Source organism: Etheostoma cragini, chromosome 8, assembly GCF_013103735.1.
Source record: "Etheostoma cragini isolate CJK2018 chromosome 8, CSU_Ecrag_1.0, whole genome shotgun sequence".
In the NCBI taxonomy this organism is placed as follows: domain Eukaryota; kingdom Metazoa; phylum Chordata; class Actinopteri; order Perciformes; family Percidae; genus Etheostoma; species Etheostoma cragini.
In genome coordinates this window covers 5,327,608-5,344,669 of record NC_048414.1, presented here as the reverse complement: position 1 = coordinate 5,344,669, position 17,062 = coordinate 5,327,608, and the positions used below count along the sequence as shown (strand labels likewise).

Here is a 17,062-nt window from a genome sequence, read left to right as displayed (position 1 = left end):
CTTCTTTCTGGAGCACTCTGCTGTTCATGTTTTTCCATTGTGGTTTCTAGTTTTCTGTTTTTGAATGCTAGAAAATAAATGTTATACCTTCGTGGGAATGTAAAACCTAAGCAAGGTTTTGTCCCTCTTTAGACCTGAATGTAATGGTAGGTCTAACAACAAGGCATATTGTTATCACTGTAGAGCTAAAATGTGTATAGTCTTTCCTGGAGGTTGTTGAAAGGTATTCTGGTACAGTAAAGGTAGAGAAATGGGTTAGGATTATGGTGCATGATGCAAGCTGAAGGGAAGTGAGGTCACCCAAAAATGTAAATCATTCATCGCAACTTATGGAGTTGCTGGGCTTGAAATGACGTGCAGCGAGTACTCATTAGATAAAACACGGCCCGTGTGTAAAATATCATGAAGCTTAACCTGAGGACCTTCATCCTGTTGAACATAGCAGGTTTGAATGTGCTGTGCAACCAAGAGATGCAAATGAGGAGAGAGACAATAACTAATGAGGAGACCGTGTCCATGGTAACCTGTCCTTCACGTAGCCCTGTTGTAATGTGAAATAACTTCCCTGGATTGTTTTGTGCAGTAACAAAGCTGAGACAGACTTTTTACACAAAAGTCTTAGAGTAGCTTAGGCCTTTAGACGTCTTTATTAGTGGGGTTTTGTCTAAATAAGGGATACAGTTTTCAACTATTAAAAACCTCATTTTGCAATTCTAATCTTCAAATCCTTCTGCAGACTTCTAAACCTGCAAACAGAACAGCTGATTGAAAAACATCCACTATGCCAAGCTGGATAGTCCTGAAATAAGCCTGTGTGAACGTTGATCCAGATCTAGTAGCTAAGCCCAGAAAGGAACTGGAACACGCAGCTTTTTTCTCTGCTTTATTACTTTGAATTGAATGCATCCAATACATAATTGTGAAAGTTGAATCTGTGTGCTCAAGTTTCCTTTTGAGCTCAACTAGTCATAGATTTGGATCTACATTGGCTTGTGCTTCTCTGACAGCCTCTACTGCAAGCTACAGTGCTATAATCACAGTATCACCATTCAAATAGAGAAGCTTCTGTATAATGTTAGACTGGATCAGCAAAGCCACGTATCTATGAGGCCGTTGTTTCTGATAAGCTGTTATTACCAAGCAACCAGCCAGTTACTTGAACCGGCACGCTGGCAATTTTAAAGCCACCTTAAATTGAGAGTAAATCCCTGAGGTCCAATGCCTCTCACCCAGGAGCCGCTGCAGAAAAAGCTCCAAACAAATAGCAGTCTGCATGCAGCCAATTTAACAACCTGTGACTTCTGGATTGGCATTTGTTTTCACCATTCCTTCATTCATCTTCATTGCCATTATTTCATCCTCGAGCTTTGTCTTCTCTGGCAGAGGAGGGAAAGCTTCTTCTCTCCCCTTTCTATTGATTTGGGTTTTCCCACCTTGAGGTATTGAATATCTTGTCATTGTGTCACAGGAAGGTCATAGCGACTTATTTTTCCAAACTGTCTATCCCCTTGCTTGCATGTCTTTGACCCAGAGACCCTATCTTGTGCCGGTCACCATGATGAATGAGATGTCCCTGCTTGTCAACATATTGTTGACAACCACTTTATAATCACCATGGCTCTCTCTTGGCACTGCAAGACCTCAGTGAGGCATGTCCTTTAAAAAAGAAAAGATGTAAGTGTGTGTGAGAAAATTGTGAGTTTACAAGTTTACACACTGCTGTGTAGTGGGTCTTAGTCTTGGTTGTGGTTTATAGTAGACGAGCACCACCACGCTACATGGGAAAGTTTTTCATCACTTTACAGCAAGACAACACAGGTCAGCGTAGTTTTACTTTTAGTTTTAAAGGTTACGTTTTTTTGTGATCAGTTTTTTTTGTGTATATTTAGAAATTGACAAAGTCAAGTGACAAGCAATTACAAACAATACACATAGTCTAGGAACGCATAAAATTGGGATACACTTGACTTGATAATACAATAATATAAGTGTCTCTCTGTGAGGTCCATCATTTAACGCAGCAACATACACACTGCGCCACACTCTAATTTTGGACAAATAACGTAGACAAGTCTGAATGTGAGTTCTTGTTCTAGATACAGCCTGAACAAAAAAGGCGCATTACTAGGGGTATTTATACTGTTGGACAGGGAGGGCAAATGCTTGTGGCGGCCTGAAAAAAATGTACTGACACATTTTAGTGTGATTCATTCATTTCATTTATTATACAGGAAAGGTAAAAGTAACATTAAATTACAACATAAACGGGCCTGACTCAGTTTTCAAACTGGTTTCCAGCAGGTTCCTGTTCTGCAGAAACATTGAATGTGGTTACAGCATCAACATAGACTAGACAGATTCAGACAATTAAAACAACAAAACAGTTTTGGCACATGAGGACAGAAACATTTGTACAGGACATCAGCACAGGCTAGACAAATACAGAAAATGTTTCAACAGCATACTGTACTTTAGAGTGTGTTCGTGTGTGTGTGTGTGTGTGTGTGTGTGTGTTTGTATGTGTGTGGGTGTGGGTGTGGGTGTGTGTGTGTATTTAGACTGCTTTCAGTGCCACTTTAGGTCTTAAGACAGTGGGAATGGAGCACAGGGGGCAGCAGTGATGTCATGGTTGGCACTCTGTGGACCGGACTCTAAAAGACGTTGACACTTTGCCAATATCCTCCTGCTGCCCTTTTTTAGCAGCAGCTCTTGCATTTTCATGCTTCTCCTTACTCTCAGGGTGGTCGGTCACTCCGATTTGCTCTCCACTGTTCTTATACAGTTTTTTATGAAGGTCTTTCAACAAAGTGAACATAGTTTTTACATTGTAATTGGTCATGTTTTTCATTTCTAGTTACACTGTAGTCAATATTTTTATCTCACATTCAATTATTGTTTGAGAGTTTTTTGTTTTCTGTGAAGGTATAAATGCCATTTCAATGGGTTTTCCTCAATAAATAGAATAGAGTTGTGTTGTTATGCAATTAGAAAAGTATGACCATGGTTTTTAAAGCTGATATTTAGATAGATTAGATTTTCATTTAATTTAATCATATCAGTCAGTATTCATTTTTGTACTTAAACATTGTTTTTTTGTTAAGAAAACACTAATGTGGTTGCTTAAAAACCATGACCATGATGTACACAAAGTGGGACATTTTATAGTAAAAATAAACTTGTCAGTTCACTCTGGGAGAGGAATTATGTAATGGAGACAACGTGTTTTAAACGACCTCAAACATATCTATTTCTGTACTGACATTTTATTTATTTATATATCTTGGCATCAAGCCAATAACAGCCAATATATCCATCCATCCATCTTCATTCACTTATTCGGTATTGGGTCGCGGGGGCAGCAGTTCCAGCTGGGGACCCCAAACTTCCCTTTCCCAAGCCATATTAACCAGCTCCGACTGGGGGATGCCGAGGTGCTCTTAGGGCAGGTTGGAGATATAATCCCTCCATCTAGTCCTGGTCTTCCATGAGGCGTCCTCCCAGCTGGACGTGCCTGGAACACCTCCCTAGGGGGGCGCCCAGGAGGCATCCTTACCAGATCCACCACCTCAACTGGCTCCTTTCGACTCAAAGGAGCAGCGGCTCTACTCCCAGCTCCTCTCGGATGACTGAGCTTCTCACCCTATCTCTAAGGGAGACGCCAGCCACCATCCTAAGGAAACCCATTGCGGCCGCTTGTACCCTGGATCTTGTTCTTTCTGTCATGACCCAGCCTTCATGACCATAGCAGAGGGTAGGAATAAAAACCGGCCGGTAGATGGAGAGCTGGAGATAAATTGAATGTAATACCGCACCTGCTTCGCCGATTCTTTGACCAATCTCACACTCCATTGTCCCCTCACCCGCAAAAAAGAACAGGTATTTAATCTACTTCACTTGGGGTAGGAACCTATTCCCTACCTGAAGAAGGGAGTCTATCGGTTTCCTGCTGAGAACCATGGCTTCAGATTTAGAGGTGCTGATCCTCATCCCAGCCGCTTCACACTCGGCTGCGAACTGATCCGGTGAGTGCTGAAGGTCACAGGCCAATGATGCCATTAGGACCACATTGTCTGCAAAAAGCAGCGATGAGATCCCCAGCCCACCAAACTGCAACCCCCTCATCCCCGGCTACGCCTCAATATCCTGTCGTCCATAAATACTACAAACAGGATTGATGACAATGCGCAGCCCTGGCGGAGGCCAAACCTTACCTGAAACAAGTCCGACTTACTGCCGAGAACCTGGACACAGCTCTCGCTTTGGACATACAGAGATTGGATGGCCCTGAGTAGAGACCCCCTCACCCCAAACTCCCGCAACACCTCCCACAGTATTTCCCCGTTCATGCGCCCTCTCCAGATCCACAAAACACATGTAGACTGGTTAGGCATACTCCCAACCAATATATCTGTTTTAGAAAATAGTCACATAAAGGGTTAAAATCTTCAACGTCAGTACAAAACTATTGGTATCGGACATTAGTGTTCACATGACTGTGTGTGTGTGTGTGTGTGTGTGTGTTTGTGTGTGTGTGTGTGTGTGTGTGTGTGTGAGAGTGAGTTGTAGGTCATCACCATGGCAGTCTGCAGCAACAAAGACTGAATGATATACTTGAGGCCCAGCTCAGAGGCCCTTAAAGGAGCGGACAAATAGGGGCAGATTGGAATGGCTGATGTAATAGAAGTTGAACTTGCTGCATCAAAATACATGCATACTGAAATACAAATTTATCGACACATCCTTGTCCTCTATCGTCTCCTCCTCTTCTTATTGATTCCTCTCTTTATATGTGTCAGACATGATGATAGTGAGCTAATGCTTCAGCCCTGAGTTAAATCAGGTGAAATAAGTTCTACTGAAAACACTGGAGAAGTTAGTTAAGCACTTCTTAGTCAGTTGGCTTTCCTCTTTCTCTTTATTTCCTTATTCAGACGGTAATGACTCATATGCTAGTAGTGAGTCGGAGCTATTTAAGAGCAACCATTTTGAAGTTGGGAGAACAAACATTTCAACCAAATCATTTCATGCATTATTGGAACATCAACATCTCAATTGTAACATCATCATACACAAATTTGTTTTTGTCTCTCTTATTGCAGCTTTTGAATTTTGAATTTCAGAAGTACATATAAATATGACTAATTAAACTAAACTAGACCCATTTTTTTAGGGTGAATTGCTTGAAAGCTTGAGCACACATATTGCTTTAATTGTAGGTTTTAATAAATATTTTAATAAATGAAAGAAGAGTTTGATCAGTCTTATCACTCCCTTGGAGAGATCCTTTACAGTGTCCTTGCAGCAATAACAGTTAAACCTTATTTGCAGGTTTACATTTTCAGATGTGTCTTACTTTCAAAGTGGTTGTTTTTAAGGTGTAATTTACAACAGATTCATGGCTTGCTGTTTGACTCATACACACCCCAAGCAAGCCAGTTATATTACAGTTACCACAATGCGGGCCAAGTACATTAATAATAGATCATTTATCAGCAACAATTTGCCGAGATTAGCTTTGCGAAAACTCTGTATTTAATCTGAGACCAGAGGGACTGAAGTATTCTTTTTCTTTTTTGAGATATGATACACTCTAACTGATCCCTGTGGGGATATTTGAAGGTTTTGCAGAGGTTTGGATATCTCATTAAACCAACATTGCACTTGACTCTACAAGATGCCACTGTGCATCATTCATCAAAGTTAAGTTAATCTGTTGTGTTGAGTACCTCTGACACAAACATATCCCACTCCATATGTGGATAAACGACAATTAGTTATCTCAAGAGCCAAGACTAACTTCTTTAGACATACAGTTACGCACCGGGCTTCTGTAGAATGGAACAAGTTGCTCAAAAATATCAGAGAACCAAAAAGTGCTTACACTTTTAAAAAAGAAATGCAGACTAAGCAGACTGAATATACGTGTCTTTCTATCTGATGTTGTCTTATTATTATTTGTTATTTGTCTGTGCTTATTTGACACATTCTTTGCCTTTTTGTGTTTATAATATTTGAACCATTTCTTTATATTTCTGATAGCTGTGTCTTTTATTGTAGTATTAATGTTTTATTGTGGACTATTCTATGAAGATTAACAACTTCTTTGGCAGAAGCTAATGGGTATCCAATCAAGCAAACAATAAACCTTAAGGTCTCAATGAACATGTTTTGGACACTTCTTATTAATTAGAATAGATACTGGATACAGATGTATTGTTTTCTCTTTTCCTAGAAAGAGAGAGAGAGAGATAGAGAGAGAGAGAGATACACTATTAGCTAACTATAACTGGCATAAAGGCTTTAGCTGTCTTTGCAGCCCAAACATTCAGTGCTGCCAAATCACAGGACCAGGATTAGTATCAGGAACTAAGACTCTGGCTTCCTGTTGCTGTTGTGAACTAATGACAGTGATTTAGGTTCAAGGAGCAGGTTTGTGTTCTGGAGGTCACTTGGGCTGGATTAAATCATTACGGCATAAGAAGTTATGTAATCTACAACTGTCGAGGGTAGATTATAGGGACTGAGGTAGTTATAGTTAGGACAGACAACTAAATATTACTACATAAGAGCATGCTAATTAATCAGTATACCTTTCAGATTTTATTTCTGCACAACTTAATATAATAACTGTTTACACCAGTAAAAATATTGGGATGATCTGACATATTTTAGAATAACAGGACCTGTATTTTATTGGTCTGTCATGCAGACGTCAGCAGTGACTTAGCAATGACTTGACACTTTTAGACAAAAACAAATAAAGATTTGATATATGGCTTTACTGGTGTGTGAAGATGAGGTTGGAGACAATCTGGTCGGTACCGGCTACTTTAATTTTCCAACCCACTTCACACCACTTTGTCTCTAGGCTCAGACAATAGTTCTCTGAAAGACTGAAAGAACTAGGAATGAGCTCACATTAGGTAAACGAGATAAAGCACAGGGTAATAACTTATTGATGTCAGCTTCCATCAACCTCTGTTGATCTGACGTGTATGCTATATGAAGGCATCAGTTCACCTTCATTACCTCGCTCATTACTTGTTTCAAGTTTAACAGAAAACAAGGCCAGAGTAACAGCAAGGATTATTTGATAGGGCTGCAAATAAGAATTCTTTTAATTTCATTTCCGTAAATCTAAAGAAATAAACAAACAAAAGATGTTAAACAAAATCATTTTAGCTCAAAGGTTCACTCACCAGCTTTCAGAGCTTGAAATCACATCTGACGTTTTAGATCAACAAATGCAGCGGACTTGTCTGGATGTGAAGGATGTTTCAGGGACGGTCCTGCTAGATAAACCTGTTCATGGATTGTCTCTGATGAAGGTTCTGAACGCCCTCCTTCATGCTTCTCTGGCCGTCCTATGACTCCTTACATACAGTAGTGTTCTCCACACCATTCCACTTCCTTAAGGTGTTGTCTTGTCTTTAGGGTGTACCAGCAGAGATCTTAAGGTGTGAAATGTTTTGTGGTAAGCGTTAAATCCTTGTGATGTGAAAACTCTTGCTAGAGGGGTCCAGCTGAGTGTGTCTGATGCTCAACCCTTGCTACTTGTAGCTTGAGTTTTATTTGTTTTTTTCACTTGGATTATAATTGTTATTATTAATTTTCTTTTTTATATACACTTTTCCAAACAGCATTTTTTTGCTTAATTCATTAGTTGTATTCTAAAAAAAATTAAAAAATAATCTCAAAGTTAGTTGAGTCTAAACTGGCATCCTTAGACCCAAATTTTTTTATTTTAGAGTTGAGAAATTGTGAGAACTACCATGCAGATTTTTGCATTAAATGATAAATAAAATGATAAAATATATTAAAATAAATTTGTAAAAAATAATGATACATACATACAGATTATCTATCTATATATATATATATATATATATATATATATATATATATATATATATATATATATATATATATATATATATATACACACACACACATATGGCCTTATATATGATATACCATATCATATACAAGGCTATATCTTTGAACCTCGTAAAAGTGGAAAGTGAGTCATCATTCTTCTGTGTGATTGCGATATATTTACTGCCAGCGGTTAAGGCCATTTCAATAACATGTGCTTTTTGTCTTATATCCAGAGGCAGTGTGTCCCCTTGGGGGAAAAGGTGGCTAAGCAAAGTATTTCAACCCCCTTTTTCCACTAATCAACTAATCATATTAGCTGTAACATTTTACCTTTTCTCTGCAGTGGCCGATGCTAGAAATTTGCATTTTACCAACATTAAATGCCTTGACTTTGTTTGGACGTGTGTGCTGACATGGATGGCTTTCATAGCATAATACTATTCACCATGAAGCTCATTGGTTTTATATTTAGAACAGGATGTTGGCGGTGTATCTGACATTATATCACAATTATGAGTTTTACAGTTGAAAGAGGAGCTGTCCTTGGTACTGAAACTAAGCTTTAAAATCAATGATCTGTTGCTGTTGCAACATTGGTTGTGAGTTTAAATTCAAAGTTTGGTTTTCACTTTGAATATTACAACTTGTTAAACTGAACATTAACTGCAGTTAAATACTGCATATTAAACTGTATTAGTCTTTCTCCCTAGCATGTTCCTTGAACCCTCTCACCATCCCACTTACCACTGTAAATGTGGAGCATGCTATCTGGAGCAGTGCAGTGGCTGGGCCTCGGTCCATCAGTGCTCCGTTTTAGTTGCCTTTAAACAGAGTGTTCCCGTTTTGGGAGTTCAGACGTGGATATTTATATCAAGCAGGTCAGCTGAGGAAGAGCCGGAATGAGTAGAAACAATGAGTTCTGTTTGACAATTGACCTTCCTTCCTCAGTGCATCGCAGGTATAAAACGGAGTCGTGGAAAGACAGAGAGAGTGAAGAGTTCACTTCCAGGATCCTTAAGTCAACTGACTTAAGATGGGGCAGATGACATGCAGTCTCTACTCTACCACAAGTTATAGGAAAATGGATCATACAGATGTGTCAGTTAACACACATAGATTACGAAGTGTTTCTTTGGACTGTTGGAATTTATTAAGACTTATTTGAATCAGGCTATAGAAACAGTTCAAGTTTAAGTCAAAGGAAAACAGAGTACTGCAACAGTCAACATAAAAATAGAACAGAAATATTGCAATCAAATAAGGCCCAAATTTGGTAACAATTGTAGAAAAAAATACTATAACAAAAAGTTAAAATATAACTTTCAAAAAGAAAATTAACGATTTTGTGCAGAATGTGCAAATATAACAATGAAAATTCACAGTTTTTAGAATATATAGAATATGTGCCGTATACAGAGATAGCTCCAAACCATTTTGAGTTTTTTTTCATGGAATTTATGAAAAATACATAATACAAAAACTCTGATACATTAAAAGGTCTATTGACTTTTCTTGAAAACACAACTATTAGATCCAAAGCACTACATCTACGAGGCTCATATTATATGTTTGCTGACAAGCAATAACAAATACTGAGAAATGAGCATAGATATTTTAGAGGCAAATTAGAAATGGTGTTACCAATAAATATCATCCTCCAGATAACACTTTTTTACACTTTTTTCTACAACTGTAAGATGTCCTGTTCAATTCAACATATTTATAGTGTCAAATTATAACATAAGTTATCTCAGGACACTTTACAGATAGAGTAGGTCTAGACCACACTCTATTATTTACAGACAACAATTTCCCCAAAATCAACTTTACTCACTGTACATATCTTGGTCAAAATGTAATCAAAGTTTAATTACACAATTTAAGCAGTCCTTCTCGAAAATGTATTTGTTTGTTGTTTGTGTTTATTTAAAGTAAAAAACCTTATTATAGCTATTATAGCTATCACTGTTTCACCATTGATTGGGTTTCAAGCCCCATTAAAACTGGCTACACCCTGGAAAAATGGTTATTAGAAGAATTGACTCCTTATTCCTTAGTTGGGAAATGTGTTTTCTGTTCTATTTTTAGCCCTCTTAAAGCATGACGCTTTTTAAAGCAAAGACGCTCTGGATTTAAAACCTCAATAACACTAACATTTCACAAATGAAGTATCTCGTCGCAGAAGGAGTTTTCTTTGTAATCCCAAAGTGAGTTGCCATGTCATTAGCTGTGGACTGAGTGAACTGCAGAAATGTGTCACAATGACGTGTTAATGACGTGCACGGCTCGGATGTTGAAAACAACAGGCTAGAGAACCAACTGATGTAGTAGGAAACAACTAAGAGTTTTTAAGATGGATTCAGCTGACAAAGGATGCAGGGAGCCTGTAAACACTGTGTAGAAATGAGAGGTATTTTAAAATGGTGCGAGTAGAAATGATTAGTCAGCGTGAACATTCTCATTCTCCAATGCCTTAAGCTGAAAGTCACTTTATTAAGGAGGATGTCTAGGATGCCAGTGATGGAACGCCACAGGGATAAATGGATGAAGACAACTTGGCTGAACATTGCACTCTTCAAAAGGACTGTTTAAACAAACACTTTTCAAGCTGAGGAACAGATGCCGGCCTGTTTGTGGAGGGTTTAGCTTCTAACTGTTTGTATCTCAGTGGATGAAATGCCGCCCTCAAGGCTCACTCACATCATTGAATTGTAATTTTTCAGTAAAAGCCTCGTTATTTATTACAATTTACAGAGCAAAGGGTTAAAAGACTGAAATGATGATGGATGTTTTTCATGAATACCAGTCAGGTTTCTTTATGTTGCCCAGCGGTGACTTTGACTGTTATTAGAGTAATATCACTGTTCTGCTGCAGTAGACAAACAAATACCTTCCTTAAAATATGCCTGCAACTAGTATTATCAATAGTTTAAAATGAGCTCTACTCAGATTTTTTGTATAAATGTGAATGTAATAGCTTTAAGTAGTTTTTCTCCATGGATTCCAGCCTTCAGGATACAGATATCTAAAGGCTGACATGGTGATGTGGGGACAGTGTAGGAGGTGGAGATGTGTTTAATCAAGGCGAGTCTGACGCACAGCAAAGATAAGTCGATTCCCAACTAGACTTAAGTCAACAAAAAAATCCATCAGTCTTCCCCATTTGACAGCTTTCTTTAGGCTGTGCACATTGTTTTTTTGCATGTAAGAAACCAAAGCTAAAATGTGACATTTGTCAGTGCCACACTAATGGCGCTGTCATATTGCTATTGATATGTAGATATATACGTAGGTTGTTGAATGAAGTAGTTATACAAAGAAGCATGGAATTTATCTCAGAAATAACTTAGTTTGAAGATCATTTTTCTTCAAATAAAAAAAGTACATATTTAGTTTCAAATTTGAAATTGTTAAGGCTGAAAATAAAATGTAAATAATGATTATACAGTATAATAGAAATTGGTTGTTCAAAATGTTGTTTTCCCTCCGTCAATCAACTTAAGAAGACATTTAAAGGGGAAATGTAGATACCATGGATTCATTCCAGCTGTATGTGTTAAGAAGTATTTTGAATTATTAAGTGTTTTGTGTAAGGGGTCCCTCTGTTCCCCTGCGCCAGCATTTTAACATTTGGTTTTGGTTTTACAGCCTACAAATTCTATTCATTCTCACCACTGTCATCAAACTCATTTCCAGCTGCAGCAGGCAGCTGTTTTCAGCAACAAAACTCTGATAAACCCACTGTATGCCATCTGCCCACCACCAAATGACAATCAGACAAAGTTAGAGACTTGCTGGTGAACGTTGTGGAGCATTTAGCAGCTTCAGAGCAACACGTTTCCCTCAGGAGATGGTGGAGATTTAGTGCTTCAAGTATGACGATCAAACTAGATTCAAATGTATTGTCATTGCACAAAGTCATGTACTACAACAACAAAATGATTCTAAACAGAAGGTTTCACTGCATAAATCAATTAAAACTTATAATGACATAATATATGTAAAGGTTAATATTGCAGTAATTAACACAAATACAGGCGGTGATAAAACACCACACCACATCTGACAATGACCCAGCTCTTTTTTAATAGTACACAACATAGTCCTCCAGAAAAACTACAACTGATAAAAACAAAATAACAATATAAACATTTAATTTCTACTTTTTAGTAAAGGAGGGATGACAAACCCTTTACTTTTGCTAAATCTAAAATCCTCTGTTGACTTCTTATTTACACGTCCTGTTGTCTCTCAGTAGGCCTACAGACTCAACACTCTCAGGGACACCGGTCTGTCTCTGCAGCAGCAATAAGTAGGTCTTTATTAGAAGCGCAGGTCAAAGCAGATACGCCTCCAAGGAGGTTGTGGATCATGTCACACTAACTAATTAATGTTAAGATTAAATGTCATTTCTGGTGGGGCAAACCTTGTACCATCAGTCTCAGCTTTATTTTTTTGTCTCAGTGAAAATGAACCAGATCTGAGAGAGCTCCAGTAGGCAGTGGGTGTGACAGTCCTCTCAGCTTCCCAGAGGGGAAACAGCAGCATTTCAGCCTGACTTAGAGTGCCTTTGTTGTATTAGTATCACGTTGTACCAGTCCGCAGTGTCAGCGAGCCGTCACCCTGCAGGGCCGCCATCAACGGCAGCTAATGCAGTCACTTTCCCCATGATTCACCCATGGAAAGCACATCAGGAGGTCAAAGGGACGCTCTGTCTCCCTGGGATTCTTACTTCTGAACGTGGATGTACAAATGAATACCTTAAAGCTGACGTCTCGTCTCTAATGTCTGTATCGACAAGGTAGCCTCAGTTGTTGTGTGTTGCTCTTGTCAGCGTTAGAAGTATCAAATCTAAAAGAAATTGCAATTCATCACTCACCCTCGCAGCTTAGTCATCGTGCTGTGAAACCGGACGTGTCTGTGGGCAAATCTGCTGAAGTGTTCAAACTCCTCCTGATTGCTGCACCAGCAAGTTTCTTTCTATTTGATCAGTGACGGGTATCATCGTTCTCTGTCCATCAACATCCTTGCCCGTTCCATGCTGGGGTCAGCTGAGTAAAAAAAAAAAAACATTGTTTTCTATCTTGTATAAGTTATTGTAACTGTAGTGTGTCTGCAGGGGGAAAACATATGGCTATTAGTGTGTTGCTATGGTAACATCAACAGAGGGAGCCACATCCTCTAGTTTGCTTCAGTGATGCTCTCTGAATGTTATTTTTGTTTTTTTGATAATTCACTTCAATTTTACTCATAACATTTATCATTCAGATAATTGTTAAGAAAATTGAGGTTGGGTGGCCCAAGTGTCAAATCATAACAGACGCACACTTTACAGATAGAGTACGTCTAGACCACACTCTAGGATTTACAGAGGCCCGACGGTTCCTCCAAGAGTGTGGATTTGGTGCGACAGTGGTGAGGAAAAACAACAGAACCTGGTTTTTGGTGGGTGGCTGTGTATTGTGGGGTTAGATATTTTACTTTATTCTAATCATTTTGGTCGTATTTTACTTTCTCTCCTTAGTCATTTCAAATCAGGATTAACAATCAAGCAGGATTCTTTTTTTTTTTTTTTCTGTAGCAATAGTGTTATCTCTGACCTTCTTTTTCTGATTTACTGTGGCACTCTTCTGATGGTCTATTCAGCCACTGCTCCAACCCACAAGCCAAAGGCATTTTATTTGTATAGTGTAGCACCTGTCATACACAGTGGCAGTTCGAGGTCCTTCACAGGTTGCAGGGAAGAAATTAAACAGGATAAGATAAGAACTATTTAGAAAGTAAGCACAAAGTTAAAGCAATAGTATGAATCGATAATAAGAAAATCAAAGGCGAGGCAATTTAAATGTTTAAACGTTATCATATACCGTGTACCTGCTAAACATCAGCATGGTAGCATGGTGATGTTAGCATTTAGCTTAAAGCTCCAATGTGCCTTAATACAGCCTCACAGAGCAGTCAGCGTGGGTTGGGGCACAAATCCCGCTTTTTTTTTCTACAGTTAAAAGTTTGGCAACTGTATTTTGAACAAGCTATAGCTTTTCTGGGTAGACCTGAGAAAAGACAGGTACAATAAAATAATAATAAGCTTAAGATTAATACATCAATTAGCTTTTTCTTTAAATTTGTATTTATTCACATTAAACCACTGTTGTTGATAAGCAACTTCTGCTAAAGGCCCGATAAGTTGCCAAAAAAGAGCCACTAGAACAGCCAACTAAACTTTTTCAGGATCTGAATTTAGGGAGAGGAGAAAAACCTCCTGTCGTTTGCTCATATGAAAATGCTTTTTGCTAGATAAGAGGAAAATGAAGTTGAATGTTAAATGATTCAATTTAGCCCGTGTTTTTTCATGAATGTTATAATGTTAATGCCATTTAGTTCAATGACAAATTTAAAAGCATAAAATATCTGCTGAAAGCCGATAACATGGCTGATTATCATCTGGAAAATTACAGCTACTTATTGAGTGCTTCCTGGTCTGACTCACAGATGGTCTAGACTTTTAATGCTGTGCTGCTTTCCTTCTTGAGACAGAAGTTGAAGAATACTTGCCTTTCAAATTTATGAAATTACTTTTCTTATCAATTGCATTCAAACTCTTGATAATCATACTTCATCATTTCATAATGACTCAATCCTTTTTTACATCACAGTAACTAAAGCTGAGAATGATTTACTTAAAAGCATATTTTTCTTTCTTCTTAAAGATTATTTTTGGGCATTTATTTATATATGATAGAGGAGAGAGAAGGGAACGACATGCGGAAAAGGGCTGCAGGGCAGAGCCAAACCTGTGGCCGCTGTGTCGAGTAGTTAACCTCTTTACATGAGCGCCTGCTCTACCAGGTGAGCTACCTAAGCGCCCACTTTAGAGGGTTTTTATGGATCACACATGTTGACAGTGCCGATCCTTAAAAGATGGCGAAGCACCTTAAGCTCAGGGGATGCATCAAAGATCCCGGGGGATGGTGTAGTCACTGAGATCTCCCTATTATTAGACCTCTCTAAGATAAGCGCCTGCATCTGTGCTAAAACAAAGGGGAATTAAAAAAGCTTAAACACTGAGTGGAATTAAGTACAGCGGATGTATAATTGTGATGAATATGCATCAGGATGAAGGGGACATGTACTGAAACGATTTTGTGATATTTTCTTTGTTTTTGTGTGTGGATTTCCATGCATTAGTGTTTTTAATCCCCTAATCATTTACATTTTTGTATTGCAGTTTTGAAATCAGACTCCTTTTCAACCAGGACTAAATTGCAAGTGGCATATGTTTCTGTCTGGGTCTAGAAAAACATAAAATTAGGTCTAATGTCTTACACAATATTGGACTCCATGAGTGTGGGTTGTCCTCATAGATTTTTTAAGTATTTTAATATTCATCCAACAGACATTAGTGACCCATTTTCTATTCTAACTTTTGTTCTTGCGTTGATACACAAGTGCCAACCAGTGGTTGTCCCACATACGATTCAACACGCAGTACAGTATATCTCCCTAACTGAGAGGGTTTTCTGATCAGGTCTGGACGTCGTCCAGCTGGATGTCTTCAGGACAGACGGGAATCTTAGGCTTAAATGCTTTATTCAACAACATAATGATTTCCATCTTCTCCTTCAGGACAAAGAACTTTACACCACAGAAGTGATGTCCTAGAGACTGTAGTCCTCGTCAACCCTTCAGGAGAAACCGTTGTATCAGAGGTAATGTCAACATATTCTGAGGTACACTACCCTGCTGGTATTGTACACTTACATAAAAATGGTGTGGCGTATTTAAAAAAAAGGGTCCTCTCTTTCTGACTTGAACATTTGCTCATCTATTCTTTGTAAACCTGGGCATTGTTTGACGGTGTTGAATACCATTGTGAATATAATAATATTGCTAATGATACCAAAACAGTAGTTTTTTTTATAATCCAAACAATCCTTGAATTTTGCAACTAATATCAATATTTGAGAGTTAAAATCTTTTTATTTTCTAACATAAACATTAATAAGTTTGAGAAGTATGGCTATGGATTGAACATTTTACAGATAAAAAATAAAGTTGTCAGTGCTCTCTTGTGGACGAAGGATGTAAAAGATACACTGTTTCTAAAGTATCATTACCATTTCTGTATTGCATTTTGTTTGCACTTATCAACAGCATACTGCATACATGAATGCAGTAAACAGTATAACTGTGACAAACTTATATGAGCCCAGTCAAAAATAATATGTATGGCTTGCTTTGGAGTATGCATTTATATTCCTGTTTTGTTATACGTATCTTTGCTAGAATAAATACAGTCTAAAATAGGCACAATACAATTTAACTCTCTACTGTATCTTATCAAAGAAAACAAGTTTATAAATCTGGCCAGGCATGCAAATCCTGCTTTTGGTCCCCGACAGTTTTAAACTGGTGCTATTAGTTAGTACAAACCTATTAGTTAGTTCAAGATAAAGATAAAGATGAATAAAGTTAGATTTTTCCGTTTTAAGAGAACTAACTGCCAAATCTTAATAACCTTGAAACTTAAATAATTATAGTGCATATTTTGTCAGTGACACAGGCATTTCTCTTTTCATCTTGGCAATGTTGTCTCACCTTTAACAGTCCTCTGTCTCTGTGTGTGTGTGTGTGTGTGTGTGTGTGTGTGTGTGTGTGTGTGTGTGTGTGTGTGTGTGTGTGTGTGTGTCCTCCAGATCCAGTCTCTCGTCACAGACTCAGCAGGACACAAGCTTCTGGTATTGAGTGGACAAAGCTCAGATCACGGTGGCCTTCTTCTTCAAACTGAGGTTTTCACCTACAAAACCTTTTCACGTGTATTTGCTGATCCTGGGGTGAGTCAACAATTAGCAACAATCCAATGAAAAATGTATAATGTACATATATGAATGGTTTTAATTGTTTTAAAATTGTTGAATATGAACGTAAAGGTACTGTTCATGCTTTAATACATTAAAGGAGTGTATTTATTGGCGCTGTAGACAAAGTAACCTAATGTGGCCAGAAATCCACAGAGAACTCAATGTTTGCAGAAATTAGGTTTTTAAACAAACATTGGCATAAAGGGGAGTTTTCAGGCATCAATTTTTTCACCTTCCAGTTAAATTGATTTTCTTCTAAAAATACATATTAAAACATACCCTTGACACAGATTGTCTACTTGACAATTTTATTTCTTTCTATT

At 38.0% G+C, this 17,062-nt stretch overlaps 1 protein-coding gene across 3 annotated transcripts in view; it reads left to right on the top strand.

The window, feature by feature from the left end:
* The window catches only part of map1ab (microtubule-associated protein 1Ab), a 70,072-nt gene that overhangs the window by 35,054 nt on the left and 17,956 nt on the right, over positions 1-17,062 (top strand). For all 3 annotated transcript variants that reach the window (XM_034879527.1, XM_034879526.1, XM_034879528.1), the window contains 2 exons: positions 15,505-15,587; positions 16,575-16,712. In XM_034879527.1, coding sequence (XP_034735418.1) covers positions 15,505-15,587; positions 16,575-16,712 — 221 coding nt within the window. The remainder of the gene's footprint in view (positions 1-15,504; positions 15,588-16,574; positions 16,713-17,062) is intronic.